We start from the raw sequence: 16,290 nt of genomic DNA, 5'->3' as shown, positions 1-16,290 counted from the left end.
TGACTTCAGTCACAGCCTTATTAATTGCTTAATTATTTCATTAACTTTAACTCTGCTTCAGTGTTACTTTAACACTATTTAGAGAGGGACTATATGTACTCTGATAGATATTTTACCACTGAAACTTGTATACAAATCTGATTCAAATGCAGTAAATATAAAATGCAGAAACCTGGTCCTTTACAGAACAAACTGCTGACTGATTATTCCGTATTACAGGGAAACTCATAGGCTTAACTTAGGTTTCTGTAAACTATTTTATCAGCCAACATATTTACACATCCATCAGTAAATCAAATATCTCAACAAATATATTTTATTCAATAAAGTATATTACGACACATACAACTTTATATACAAATGCATTATGTATGTTAACAAAATGTACATGAAACCCAAAACAATCAATTTTTTCGACATTCATCCTCTTGCCACTGCTCTTGGAGCGGAGCGTACATTCTGAGGGAATACCTGTATTAAATACCCTTGTCAACGAGGTATATACTCAAGATATCACAAATTTGAATTTGGAAGAGTTTGCATTGACTAGCTAATATTCAGTTTTCTAGATCAGGCCAAGTCACAGCGGACAGATCTGGTGTACAGAAGAGCTTACCACCATATTTTGGCTTTACCACAGTTAGGTATAAAATCTGAAAGAGGTTACAAAAAAATTACTAAATTTGATGTGGTTCATATATGATATAGTGGTTGATTCGCCAATGTGAAGTATACAGTACCCCAGCAATTTAGCGTTAAACACTGCACTTTTTTCCCCATTGACAGCCAACCTTCACATGCTATGCATGTAAGTTTAGCATGTCAAGTGGTGTTACTTGAAAACAAGTTGTGCTTCCCAATTCAGAGGCTGCATTAGAAGGCTGAATGCATGACAGTGGCGCAACGACAAAGGCTGTCCCATTTCAAAAGCTCCTTCAAATGTGGCCTTCTTTTCCTAATCCATGAAGGAATACACTGTTTATTATCAATCTTCAAGTGATGCAGTCTCTGAATTGGGACGCAGCGAAGGAATATTGTTCTTATTGGGGTGACTTCTGTGTGTGTAATGGTAATGGGTCTTGACTATGTGAAGATCGTCACACTATAGCTTTCTTAAGTGTATTCTTAAGCCGTGTGTCCACCAAACGTTTTTTCCCGAGGCTAGCGTATTTTTCCAATTGTTTTCAATGGGAGCGCCAAGAGCGTAAAGACCTGGTTATACTCCAGTCCGGATGCATACACAGACAGCACGGACGCGGACTGCTTGCATTTATACTACTGAAAGTGTATGCTGGGGTCCGCTCGACAGACATGTTCCACACATGCGCAGTACATCGACTTGAACAGTAAACAAACGGATTATTGCACATCATTATTATTGCACGTCTGGCTGTCTTCATATTGTTTTAGCAACAGTCTTCTTCACACAGCCTCTCTTCAAATTCGTTGTTTTTCCAGCACATGCGCAGTTGGTGCTTTTGTAGCTTACAAAAAAATGGGATGCATGCAGATGTCCGTAAAGAGCCTCCGCGTACACCCTCCATGATGATTTTTACATCACGCGGACCCTAGCGCACACAGAAAGTATAACTGGGGCTTAACGAGGCACTGAGCCTCTATTTCACGCTGACTCGCTCTGCGTTTTTTTACCTGTCGCCTCGAATTAAAGAATGTTTAACTGGACTTTCTGGGTAAAATGCAGTGCTCATCACTGTCACTTTGTACCCAGCCATCCAATCACAGTGGAGAAAAGGCGGGACAAATACAACACAGACCAACCGCCACATTCTGCTTGTACAACATCAACAGATGACACCCAGATAGCACACGTACATCTGTTAAAGATCAATTCATCTGGAAAGCGTCTTTAAGATGTCATTTTTACATACATTCTAAATCCCAAACATCTTAAAGACATTATCTAAACGTCTATTTGACATCTGACAGGAAACGTCCTATAGACGTATTGCAGATAAGCAAACACGTCTTCCAGATGTAAACACACATCAAATAAACGTCTCTGAGATGTTCGGGTGCTATCAGGACAACAACATCCAGATAGCACTCGTACGTCTACAAGATGTTTGTTAATGATCATTTCATCTGGAAAGCATCTGTTGTTTACAAACATCTGATAGACGTCTTTAAGATGTCAGTTTTACATACATTCTAAATCATAAACATCTTAAAGACATTTTATAAACATCTATTTGACATCTGACAGGAAATGTCCTATAGATGTATTGCAGATGAGCAATCACCAAAAAAATATGTCTTCCAGATGTAAACATGCACATTAAATAGACGTCTCCGAGATGTATGTGTGCTATCAGGGCGGAACAAAATCATTTAAAACAACAGCCAGAGCAAATATTTTACATTGTATCGACATTCTTTTATATAAAAACAGTACAGAAAAAAATATTTGTGAAATTATATACTAGTAACACTTCCCTAGATATTCCGTATCATAGAATGCAAAGCGTCTCAACTGAAAAAGCTCTCAAGCGTTCACAGATAGGCGTTTTCAGCAGAGCACCTAGCGTTTTTGTGGACACACGGCGTTGTGTTGGGCTTTGAACTACGGCATATAAATTGTTTAAACGAAAAATGTTGTTTGTGATCCGATTTGACCCTAATGAAAAACTCAATGTTTGGTGGAGTGTCAAATAGTGAGCTGTGTGGTGGAGGAATAGATTAACTCAGTTACTCATGCACTGACCAAGCGTTCACTTCAGTATTTGCACACTTATGTAAAGTATTTTTCTCAAAAATGTCTTGGCTAGGAAATTAGGTTCATTGAATGACTGAATGGTAGGGATTTTTACTTTTAAAAATGTGAGTCTTTGAGATTTGTCCAAACTGTTTGAAATCAATCACGCTAACAAGTCACATTGCAAATGGAAAATGGAAAAGTGTGATGTTTCTTTTGAGATTTTGGAGTCCGTTGTAACATGCTCAGTCATATGCGGACATATCAAATGTAACAAGATATCCTGAATAGCTAAATGAGAATACAGTAGTAAAAGCTAAAGGACGTCACCAGATAGAAGAAGGCCATGATATATTTGAGAAGAAAATGCCCCTGTCCTTGGAATAACAAAATACAAAAGACATCATTTAAAGTAACAAATAATCAAAAACTTTTTAAAAAATTTTACATACTGTAGGGCCATAATACTTTTTATTGAAGATAAAAAGAAACTAAACGTTTGCTGGATTGATTCAAAATATCATTGGAAATCATTTTTTCCAAGAAATCCAAAGTAATGTTACATTTTGTGCCAAGAACAGGTTTAGCTCCATGAAATTTTCTTCGAATTGTTTTAGCCTTGATCACGACCAACTATCGCCAAACTTACGAATAAACACACCCACCCCAATTTTAGGGGACAATTTCAGACATTAAAAAAATTATTATTTAATATTAGTTCTCTTTACTGTGATTAAGGATATAAAACAATTTGAAAATAAAATTGAAATGTTTTAAACTCCTGGCATAGTACGGGTCACATATTGTAAATATATTATTGCTGTGATTAAAAGTGACCACAAATGAAAGATGGCAATTGTACTCATTCCTCAAAAATTCATATTTGTTCTTCTTACTTTGAAATCATTCATTGAAAGTTTCATTTTTAGATGTTCACATGCTTTTTTTGTCATTGTGAACGATAAAGTGCCACATACATTTACACAGACATGGTAACAAAATACCAATGGGCGTACACTCATTGATACAGACAATATAACCTAAAATCTTTTTTTTTTTTTTTTTTTAAAGTAAAGCAGTCAGTACCACTGTACATCAGTACCACAATAGCATAAATTACAAAATTGTTCACATTCACAATAAGTCTGTTGCATACACTTGATTTTGTGTATTGTAGGTCGCTTAGACAGTGTTACACAGCCATGAAGTATCATCTGTATTCCTCAAAATTATTTTTTTCCCCACCAGAATCAGTGATTAAAACATATTAGTTCAATAAATCATACCATTGAGCAGTCTCTGTGCAGTATCTATTTTACAACATATACTTCCGAACATTGCTTATTTGACACCTAATTCATAGAGGTATTTGCCTTTCACTTCAGGACACATCGGCAAACATTCCCAGCATTAAATCTACACTGTTGGGTTTTTGAGAAATTCCCTTTGATACTGGACCTCACCGATGCTGTATTCCCACTTGAATATAACAACTTAATTCCAGTCAATTAATTACAGAAAATCACATTTGATCCTAAATGTTATTTACGATCAAACAAGCAGATATGAGTAAGCCTAACCACTAGACTACATTGAGTAACTCAAGTAAGAACTTGTCACTATTGGTCTTAGTGTTTTAATAATAGAAGCTCAATGATAACGCATGGAATTTTGGATCTAGCTGCCCAAAAAGCAGATACTGGCACCACAGTAAGAAGGCTTGGAAACCAAGGGAGAGTAAAAACCCTTTGAGCTTTGACTGTTGGTCGTTCCCTTTCAGTCAGATCCTTTTATACCTTCTCCTTGCTTTGCCATTCTCAGGTCATGGCTGCTGGAAAATAACAATACTTCTAACAATGACTGAAATGAGCCCCCCTCACGGCAAGAACTGCTTCTTGATAACAAGCAGTAAGAATAATAAGGCTGCCCATCAAGTCATGTGGAGCGAATGTGTCCGTCATGAAGACGTCTCCCCACTGGCAGTGTTGGTTTCCGTGATGTGGAAGTCAGCGTCTCTAGGTACACCTGAGTCAATAGGCGAGGAAACGGTCAAGTCCGCCATGAGGGGGTGGCCAGATTCTGTAACAGAGTCAGTGCTTGTGGCATGAGGTGCGGTTGAACCTACAGCGGCATGAGGAGTAGTACCATTACCTAAAGACTCCAGTAGAGCTGGTGAAGATGGGCCAGAATCTATGGAGTTCATCATAGGTGAAGCAACTAAGTGTAACAACGGAGTGCCGGAATCTATGGGTGAAGAGAGGGATTGGGCAGGGGTGCCATTACCTTGACCATTTGGGTCTAGTATCGGTGGTAATGACAACGGTGTTGGGGAAGGGGCTAGAATATCAGTGACTAGATTAACAGGAGAGTCTATTGAGGAAGGGGGAGGAATGTCATTTAAAGACTGATTGGGTGATTGTCCAGTGGATGTAGGTGGTAGATCGGACAGGTTTATTGCGCAAAGAGGAATGGCGTCATCTACTGGGGAGGACGCTGTCGGGTGGATGCTAGAATCACTCACAAGTGGTGGCGAAGGAGAGGCAAAAGCAGCTTCAACTTGGATGTTGCAATCATCAGCACCTGGTATGGGAGACTCCAAAGGAGTTTGGATCTTTGTCGATAAAGGAGAAGTAGAGGAATCCAAGACATGATTGCTGAAAAAAGGAGTGTCTGCGGAGGAAGACGACAGAAGAGTTAGGACAACATCAGGAGGAGATTCTGTTTTGGATGTCTGAATGGAACTAATAGCGATTGGTGTAGAGGTGTTTGGGATAGAGGCGAGGAGAGGATCCTCGGCAGAGGTTGCAGCTTTGGGATACTCCTCAATGGTTTGCTTGAGTTCATTTTGCTCTTGGGAAGAAGTCAAGGTCTTCATTTTTAATAGCTCTACCTGACCTGTCACTTGCTGGTCAATGATCATGTGAAGATCGATGGCGGATGAGGCAGTAGAGTCCATAGTGGAAATAGCGGTGGCGGCTGCTTCGTGGAGAGGCGTGTCGCCTACCCTTGCGTACTCGCGGCTGTCAGTCTTGGTCAGCAGAAGGCGTTGCTCGCCTGGCTTGCGAGGTGGCAGTAATGGTTGGCGAGTGTAATTTTCTGCATCCGCTAATGTTTCTGGTAGTGGTTGATTGCGAGTCTCTGGCAGCAGCAGGATGCAAATGATGCAGATAAGAGTGCAGCAGGCGAAGATGATATGATGCAGAAAATAGCCTTTCTGGTTATGCAGCTCCATGATGGGTGCTGTCAGCATGCCAAAACCAGCACTGGCCAGTACGAGGCCTAGCCCACCACCCCTATACAGCACACAAAAGAACAAGGTTAGGGGTTTATCCACCTTATTTTTCATGCAAGATCGGGGGTCATCTCGTAACAACTTGTCATGCTTGTCATCCATATTATTTTAAAGGGTTAGTTCACCCAAAAATGAAATTTCTGTCATTAATTACTCACTCTCATGTCGTTCCAAACATATGAGGCTTTCGTTCATCTTCGGAACACAAATTAAGATATTTTTGATGAAATCCGAGGGTTTCTGAACCACACATAGGCTGCAACATCATTGCACCTTTTGAGGTCCAGAAAGGTATCAAAGACATTGTTTAAACAGTCAATGTGACTGCAGTGGTTCAACCTTAATGTTATGAAGTGAAGAGAATACTTTTTGTGTGCAAAAACAAAACAAAAATTACAACTTTATTCAACAATATCTTCTACATCAGAATGCCAGCTCAGTTTTGGCCCGACGAAAAGCATTCTTGTCGCTTCATAAAATTAAGGTTGAACCACTGCAATCACGTCGACTTTTTTTAACAATGTCTTTAGTATCTTTCAGGACCTTGAAAGTGGTGGTTAAATTGCTGTCTATGAAGGAATCAGATACCTCTCGGATTTCATCAAAAATATCTTAATTTGTGTTCTGAAGATGAATGAAGGACAGGTGTGGAACGACATGAGGGTGAGTAATTAATGACAGAAATTTTCATTTTTGGATGAACTAACCCTTTAACTCTCTCCCCGCCAGCGTTTTTAAAAAAGTTGCCAGCATTTCTGATAATTTTCACAAAACTTTCATGACTTTCATTTTGTTGAATGAAAAACTAAACATGCAAAATATCAAAAGAAAGAACAGAAAACAAACAAAAAAAATGTTCTATTGATTGCAGTGTGTCTTCTATCATTATTTTTTTTAAATCAGCTCTTGAATATGGCTGAGTTTCAAAAAAGCAAAATTGCTGAAAAAATCATGTTTTTGGCAAAGACTAGGTCCACATTAGATTCAGAATGATGATCAAAACATAGATCATGGGTTCGACATTGCATTCAGCAACGTTAGGCAGTTTTGATTTATGTGCTAAAAACATAAATCAAAGTTTGGTGATTATTTAACATTATTTTACATGTGTGTAAGTATTGCTTCTATCGCTTGTTTTGAGTCTGGAGATTTTGTCCTCTTTTATAACAGTGAAAACGTGGATTGCTGCAAATTTACATGAAGTAAATTACATTAAGTTTTGTGTCATAAATTATGGAAAAATAAGGTGGATAAAGCAGCCATGTGTAAAATGCAGTATCACTGCATACTATAATCACAATAACTAATATTGATAAATGGCCCATTGAAATCAAACATCAAAAGGGTTTTTATGCAATATCACATTTTACCACCAAAGTGTCATCTAACATAACTGGAATAAAATATCCATAAAAATCAATGGGGGAAACACAGATTATTAATAACCAGGAAGGTCTAAACAAGAAAGACCTCTAGCATTTTTGATTTTTTTCTTTATAAAACTATAATCTTCAAAGCCTCCCATGTGGCGTGGCTCACCTAATCACAGTAGGGGTGATTTCAGCACAAAAAAAGATGCTTAGGTTGCTGACAGCGTGGGAGGAGAACATGCCAATGATGGAGAAAGCCACCGAAAAGTTGTACTTCAGCGTATCTGAGCGTTCTGTGGGGAGTGAGAGAGAAAGACACGACGATGAGTCATTAATTATTTTTTCCTCAGAAAGAAAAATCACATATGCAACTCAATATAAAAGTGATGTATAACTCATGGGAAAAGTGTGTTTTCAACAGATATGCATTTGAGGATATCTAGGATACCTGGATAATCTTTTGCCCACTTCTAAGCATAGAGCACCAACAATTGTTTTGATGTTTGAAGGCTTTCCTGCAAATACTTTCAAGTTTAAACTTGCATATTCTCTTTATTGCATGTTTTGTATTGTGTAAATATCTTGTTGCAATGTCAAATTAATGTTCAACTTTGGTTCTCACATTCTTCTCAAGTACTCTCTGGTAAAATGTGGTATATTTCACTTTAGACAACATTATCTGGCATTTTTTGACAAAAGGTGTTTTCTGGAGAACTTGAATCATGCATCTTACATTGCTTTGGCTGATTTACTCAAGCCATTTGATAGTGGCTTAGACAAAACATACATGAAAATATTTTTCACACTGTGGTATGTGGACTATGTACACACCAAAATAACTTGTTTTGTTTTGTTTTTTCTTGAGAAAGATGTTTGAAGTATGTAAGATTTTTGAGATTGTAGATGATTGTCATAACAGTACACAAAGTACCTCTGGAAAATAATAAAGAAATAAAAAAGAGCAGTTTCCTGTTATTCAACATTTAGCATTGCTGTCTTAATTTGAAGAGATTTAAAGAAATGTTATACTTATAATAAAAAAATATTATTTTACTAGTTATACAAGGCATATTTGTTAAATGAAAACTGAAGGGATCAGACTTACAATGAGCTTCTCATGTAATTTGATGTTTTATCCGAATAGATACAGATATTGTCTCTGCTGCACATCTCTAATGTTTACACTTTTTTAGTGAAATAAACTTATGAATGTCTTGCTCTGCATACTAAACTGGCATAGGTGATATTTTAACATCAGAAGAATGAGAAAAAATAAAGAGAAAATTGCATAAATAGCATTGTACTTTACCAATATTGAGCTGAACACTGTACTTCCCCAACACTTCATTCATCAGGGACGGAGCACATGCAGGGGATAAACAAACAAAACAACAAATGTGAAACTAGGTGGTCTGCAGCTCAGTGTACAAAGCAGTGTGCTTCAAATTCCCCCCAAAATAATTCGTAGTGTATGCCAAAGGTAAGTGTTAAAAATGTGATCTACAAAGCTTGCAAACATTTTTTAGCTTGTGATACGTTCACAATATTTACATGCACAGCAGAAAGCCAGTAATAGCGAAAAAACTGCTTAAGAAGTGCGTGTTAATGATGTTCTCTTAACCTGATTATCTTATACATGCGGCTTCCACCAGAAAACGGCTAAAGCTCCGTTAGTTTAGTTGTTGATCCTGTAAGAACTGAGCTTATAGAAAGCCAAGGCCGCCAGAAACTCTCTTAATCTCTTAGGCTCTGTTTACACCTGGTATTAAGTTGTGTTTTGGTCGATCGGATCACAAGTGGACGAGGAAGACACATTCCTGTCTACACCTGGTGTTTTAATGGTGTTTGTCCACTTTCAAACACTTCTGTCCTGATTTCTTTAAGAGGAGCAGTGCTTCCCACAGGTTTGAAATATAGTTGCGGTGGTGGTAGCCGGGTGAAAAATCCTCCTATTACCCACGGCACAAAAATGGTGTGACAAACAACAAATAATGTGTGATTTTTAACCATATTTTTATTTTTTTTAAATTAATTTTAATTACATAGCATACTATTACATTTAATTACTTACTAATATTATGCATTATTATGCATTGTAAATTATGCAAAATTTCAGCATTTAAATGGTTCTCCTTTTCCTATGTTCTCCTTGCTGTCATATAGTGTCTCTCTCAGTGAATGGGACACAGATTTCACTAGTATACTTTATATAATGAATAACATATGTCAAATAATGTTCTTAGTCTTTTCTTCTTGTGGGGGAGACTACAATAATTTACTATAAATTAAATGGAAATGAAATTAAATACAATTTATTGTGTAACCAAAATACCAATAATGCCCAGAAGAAAAAAGTTTTGACTTTTGATTATAAACAAGCCCGAAATACACCAGGACTTTTATTTTGAAATGTCTACACAATTGCGGGCTGATCCTTCAGATTCTTACAATCGTCTAAAACATTTTATATAAAAGGTCCATAAAGTAGACATTGTAATAATTCATCAACTTGAGTTCATTAGCAATCGCTTGGCATAAATCTGTGATTTTCATTGATTGAGAATCACTTTGAAGCAGACTGAAGCGCTGTTGCGCGAGCATGTAGAACGTGCAACAGCGCTGCCTTGTGACTTTGCAACATGCAGCACTCTTTGTGAAATATCCACCCCGTCTCTGCAGCGCATGTGGGAATGTAAAACAGTTGTGACGCACACATAACGAGCAGGTACGAAACGCATAGGGCGAGGGGAGATTCTCCATTAGTTAATACATTGGGCGGATACAAAAGTATAAAAGGATAAAACTAATAAAAGCATAAATGTGTCTCCAAATATACTTGGGCGGCCGTTAATATACCTGGGCCGGCCCGCCCAAGTAAAGTCTATGTATGGGAAGCACTGGGGGAGGGTAAATGTATGGGTTTTTTCAGTATCTTTCAATCTAATCGACAAAATAAGCTCATATGAATGCGTCCCGGAGATGACAGAAAACATACGGAGAGCATTAGCTTTCATTTCGAATGCTGTGAGTGTGTGTCAGAAATCAGGAATGGTGAGAGAACATTGTGCTTGGTACATTTTTCATCTTCAAACCAAACTTGGGTCTTCAGCCGACAAAGTTTACATCCTGTCTGGCTAGAGAGCAGATGGAGAGCAGACGGTCTTTTGTGGCTGTTTGAACACAAAGGTCACATGCGTTTTCAACTACCTCTGGAAGTCTGAAAAACTCAAAACGCCCCGTTTACACCTGTGTTTAGCGTTCACCCACTCATGATCCAATCAACCAAAACACATCTTAATACCAGGTGGAACCAGTGGCCTTAAATGGCATAAGGAAAATGGCGTTTGTGTTTACATGAAGGTTCAGAACGTTGCTTTCTGCATGTTCATGTAAATGTAGTCATTGTTTCCCATGACGGTGATTGTGTATAATTCGATTCAGGCAGTGTTTGTTATTAGTGTGTTCTCTCACAGTTTAGCAGGCCCAGCTGAAGGAGAGACGCCAGGGCTGTGATGATCATGAACATGAGGAGTCCTCCACGCCGGCCCATCACGCCCACCGCAGGGCAAAGTGCCACGCATGAAGCCACGGCGATGCCCGCCATGGTGTAGTAGTCGGCATAGAAGTTATGGAACATGGTGGTCATCTCCACATCCTGGTCCATCATGCTGCGTGCAAAGCAGTGGTGTATGCCATAACCTGTGAGTCTGAGAGATGGAGAGACACGGCGGATTATTTGATGCCAGATTTAAAGGGTTAGTTCATCCCAAAAAAGAAAATTGTCATCACTTTCATTCATCTTCAAAATGAAACTTAATACATTTTTAATGAAATCTGAGAGGTTTCTGTCCCTTCCAGGTAACTTTAAAGATCCAAAAAGTTGTAAAAACGAATCCAGATGAATCAAGCTGTTTAATCCAAGTCTTGTGAAGAACAAACATGATGAACAGATTTAATTTAGGCTTTATTTACATATAAACAATGATCGACACACATACATGGAGCATGTCACATACGGAAGCTGAAATGTATGTGATGCACATGTTTGTTTATATGTGAATAAAATCCTAAATTAAATCTTCATCATATAAAGACTTGCATTAAACCACTCGATTCATTATACAGCAGCTTTATGGCCTTTTTGGATCGTCTAAGTTTTGGTTACCTGGACTGTCAGTGGAAGGACAGAAATCTCTCAGGTTTCATTAAAACGAACCAAAGTCTGGGTTTGAAATTACATGAGGGTGAGTAAATGACAGAATTGTACTTTTTTTGGGTGAACTATCCCTTTAACAGCAGCAGAATGTTTTTAATAATTCATAACCATCCTATTTCACACTAGACTACAAGTGCAAAAGGACTCAGATTGGTGCATAATAAAAAGAAATTTACGAGTTGACGCAGAGCACAACTATATTCTTCCACAGGTTCCTTGTGCCAACCATTTTCACAATGCACGTCTTCTTGGATGGTTTTGGCAGGGCTCTGTTCATCTCTGAAATCAATGTAGAAAAGAAAGAAAAACATGAGTTTAGGTTTGTTCAAAATCCTAGTAATCTGCCTCACTGCCTGCCTGCTAATGCTCCAAACACATAAAAACCTTAGCAAATAAAAATTATATTCCAATTTTGAACCTGTTTTTATCACCCTGAAATTTCACATTCTGCAGGAGAAAGAGTTTATATATAAAATGCAGCAGTGCATAATACATCATATCATATCGTATCACACTTTACAGGCATTATTTTTTATTATATCACTGTATGTGTGCAAAGACATCATGTCTTATTGCACAGCTCTATACATAAAGTTATACATATATTACAGTATATTATATCCAACGTTATCCGCAGCAAATCTCAACTTTTTTTTTTATTTCATTGCAAAATCAAACTATATTATCACCCAGCTCTTTATATAAAGTTGGAAATATGTACAATTTTATCTGCCTTTATTTGGTATTCTTATGTAGAATGATATATATACACTATACAAAATGTATTCAGACACCTTGAACATTTCATTCATTAATACAGTTTATTCACTATAATTTTAAAAAATGGTAATAAAATATGACGATCTCAGAGTTAAACTGTGTCAGAAACTATATATCAGAAAACACTTAAGCAAAACATGGTCAGGTCAAAGTGTCTGAATAATTTTTGGTTCCAAATTTTTATTAATTTTACTGGTAGTCCACTGTATGAAGAATTTTTGGGTATAATATGTCACAGATTACTTTATTTTGCTATCCTCACTTACATAAATGAACTATAGTGTCCTGCACCCACTATAAAAATATATAAAAAATATCTGAATAATTTTTGGTTTGACTGTATATAAAATCTAAACCGCTTGATTGTTTCTTCGTTCTCACATATGACCATGAACATGCATTAAGAAAATAAACAGGATACACTGTGATGTAATGCTGACTTTTGCTCCTGTTGGTAGTCACAGATAGTCTCTTTGGCTCATTGAGTGTTTACATTGTCAGCAGCCGTCTATCCGCAGCACAACCTACAATGTTGACTTTAGATTGAGCAAGCAACATTCACCTGCGGTGACGCCTCTGACTGACAGAGACTGAGATCTTGAAGAATATGGAAACGGCATATTATTCCGATTAGCAAAACCAGTTTTGTGTTCCACAGAAAAAAGCCATACCGGTTTTGAACAACATTAGGGTGAATAAAAAATGGTGAGAAAAGCTGTTGAGTCCTCACATTTCCCACCTTTGGCAAATTTGACAAAATTGTTGCATAAAAAACAAATCTTCCTTTGAAAAAAAAAAAAAAAAAAAAAAAAAAGTGTGGTTAATGGTTTGCAATTTGAGGATATCAAAAACCATTTTGCAGTGCATTATCAAAAATGAGAAAGAAACCTAAGGAGCGTTCAGACTCTCAGGGTCCCTACACTTTTACTTTCTAATTTAAAATACGTACACAAAACACACGTTATGTATCTAATAAATATATTCAATGCCTTTCGCAGTGCCCTTCAGTTCAAACTGAACATTCTCACTCCCTTCGGATTGGAATCTCACTTAAGATGGCAGAATACACTCGGTCGAATGGAGCGCTCTCGGGTGGTTGGCTGTGATTGTTGTTATTATATTATAGCTGCAACAGTTGGCTTCACTGGTTATTGATCATATTTTGCACATTATAAACACAGCCCATCATTTGTCTTGTCTTTGGTTGTATACCTGTCACGAGTTCATCAGCATCCTCCTCTAGATTGATGCCGTTCTTCTTGGCGACGCGCTCCATGATCCATTTGGAGCGGCTGTACTGCTGAGTTGCAAGCAGCCAGCGCAGAGATTCTGGAAAAATCCTGAAGCATGAAGGATATATTTTACTACATATGATCACGTCGTATTAAACTACAGGCACTAACCTAATCTAATCTGGACTAAACACATCATCACTGAATGTATGTTGCTAAATAAATGACTAAAATATTGAAACTATGGTGCAAAATTTATAAACAATAAAGTAAAGAATGAAATGGTTAAAAATGACCCTTTCTACAATGCATTAACTGTTCCATGTCTCATGTGATCATAACACTTTACACTTTACAATAAGATCTCATTGGTTAACATTAATTAATGCATTAACTAACATGAACTATAGAGCAATTTATATTTTTTTGTATATCTAATAACCAGTTAGATAACTCCCCTGTTATTGGACTGTTTTGCCCTTAAATTAATCATGGTAATGGTAAATAGTGCATTAATAACACCTGAAAACTTAAGAACAATATGGATTCACTTTTGAACTGTAACATATTTAGATATGAAGTTTAGCATATGCATAATTCTTATTAATATTTATATATCTTTTCAAGTGTTTTAATTTGACAATTTAATTGATAATAATTGAATAACTGATGACAGACAAAGCAGAATCCCAGTAAAAGAGATTCATCTGAAAGCTAAAATTATTCTGTTGACTTATATAGGCATATGATCATTTACATATTTAATTGCCGATATTTAAATTGAAGATATGTCATAATAGCAACACTATGAATGCAAATTTAATTATTTCACTCAACTAAGCTATAGGTTTTAATGGTAACACTTTATTTTAGGGTCTTTTAACTAGTTTCTTATTAGCAGCATATTACTAGAATATTGGCTGTTTATTAGTACTTATTAAGCACATATTCATGCCTTATTCTGCATGACCTTATTCTACATTGTTAATCCTACCCAATACCTAAACTAAACTACCTTACTAACTATTAATAAGCAGTAATTAGGAGTTTATTGAGGGAAAAGTCATAGTTAATAGTGAATATATGAATATCCCGATACAAAAGTTTTATCGTTTTAATGAAAGCAAAGATGTCTGAAATGTACATCTAATTCAAGAAAATACTGAATAATAACCCGGTTAATTACAATAGTTATTAAATTCATGGTTACACTTATTTTAAGGTGTCTCGGTTACATTGTAATTATACATTTAAATTAAACAAAAAATTACCAAATTTAAAAATAATAACACTAGTAAAAACATGCCACTTAGTGGCTCATCTTACCCCAACGGTCTACTTTTATCTTTTTTTTAACTTCAAAATAAAAATTATAGCTTTTACTCCTCAAATGTAAAAACATTAATGTGTCCACAAATCCCTCATTAACAAACAGACACAAAAAAAACTTGTCAAAGATCACTATTTTAGACACAAAATTAGATCAATTAACCTCAAAACTGTTTCGGCTGACTAAATCTGACAAATGTTGATATTCAGATAAACTGACAAAATAGTGTAGCCGTTCATCAAAAGTGCTGAGATGAGATTTTGTGTCATGTATGATCAGAAGTAAAATGTTTAGTTTTTTAACTGATGCAAAGCCCAGTTTTCAGCAGTTATTCCTCCAGACTACTAAAGAAACATTGTGTTACATAATCCTTCTAATGCGCTAATGTGGTTCTTAAGAAACTTTTCTTATTACTTGCACAGATGATAATGATTATGCTGCTTAATGAAGTGTGGAAACAGCTGATGTGTTTGCTGCTCTTGTTTCAGTCACTGCAGTATTGAACGCACTTCTATACTTTCATTGTAAACTCAAAAGAGTCAAACAATTAAAATAAATAAAGTCAAATGTTGGTTTTAAGAATGGCCAAACAAAAGTGTATCTTTGAACAGCGGTACTCACCAGATGTAGGACAGCATGAGTATGAGAGGGCAGATTATGACGGCTTGCAAAATCTGCCAGTCCCGACAGAGGGCAGCCAGTCCTGGCATGAGCAGCTGCCCGGCCAACATCATGAAGTTTGCCACCATGGTCATGGAGAAGCGCCATCCCGGCAGACACAGCTCGATCCCTGCGGACCAAAAACACATCCGATCAGGGTCATCATTATAACTCAAACTAAAGCCATTTTAAAGTGACTTGAGGCACATTGCAAACACCATTTCAACATAACACGACTTTATTTAAGCTTCTAAAGTACATTTAAGCCATACTGACTTGCAATCTTTTTCTGTGAAAGACCCAAAGACACCGTTTCAAAGGGTTTATTCATTTAAGGGACTTTAAAAAGACATGCATGAGCCTGATTCAAAGGCTTCTGTCCTGTCATCTGTCAGTGAACTCAAACTCATTAGTATTCATCATGCAGAAGCACATGGCCGACAGCCGGGCTGGTCTTCAATGACAGACCAATACTGCGATATCAAATGATGGCAAACTCACAGAACATACAGCAGTTGCTGACATGGGCCAACAGCTTGAGACAGAGCTATTCAAGAAAATGCTCCGACTGCAACACAGAGACTGCACAATCCCTCAGAAAAGCCTAGAATTTCAATGAGGAGCAGGAAAGCCAATGATTCTCTGCGCTCAAAAGAGCTCAGGCACGGAGTTGACAGGAAAACTGCGCTATTTCTCA

At 37.0% G+C, this 16,290-nt stretch overlaps 1 protein-coding gene across 1 annotated transcript in view; it reads right to left on the bottom strand.

Annotated features, from left to right (window-relative positions):
- Positions 1–300: 300 nt before the first annotated feature.
- Positions 301–16,290, bottom strand: part of slc22a23 (solute carrier family 22 member 23) — a 48,384-nt gene continuing 32,394 nt past the window's right edge. The window contains exons 4-10 of the mRNA XM_048162825.1: positions 15,555–15,723; positions 13,584–13,711; positions 11,768–11,870; positions 10,847–11,082; positions 8,685–8,717; positions 7,545–7,668; positions 301–6,006 (exon numbers count right to left, since the gene is read on the bottom strand). Of these exons, the coding sequence (XP_048018782.1) occupies positions 4,671–6,006; positions 7,545–7,668; positions 8,685–8,717; positions 10,847–11,082; positions 11,768–11,870; positions 13,584–13,711; positions 15,555–15,723 (2,129 nt within the window). The 3' untranslated portion in view covers positions 301–4,670. The remainder of the gene's footprint in view (positions 6,007–7,544; positions 7,669–8,684; positions 8,718–10,846; positions 11,083–11,767; positions 11,871–13,583; positions 13,712–15,554; positions 15,724–16,290) is intronic.

This window comes from Megalobrama amblycephala, linkage group LG17 (genome assembly GCF_018812025.1).
Source record: "Megalobrama amblycephala isolate DHTTF-2021 linkage group LG17, ASM1881202v1, whole genome shotgun sequence".
NCBI lineage: Eukaryota > Metazoa > Chordata > Actinopteri > Cypriniformes > Xenocyprididae > Megalobrama > Megalobrama amblycephala.
The sequence above is the reverse complement of the archived record's forward strand: the minus strand, read 5'-3'. Positions and strand labels throughout refer to the sequence as shown.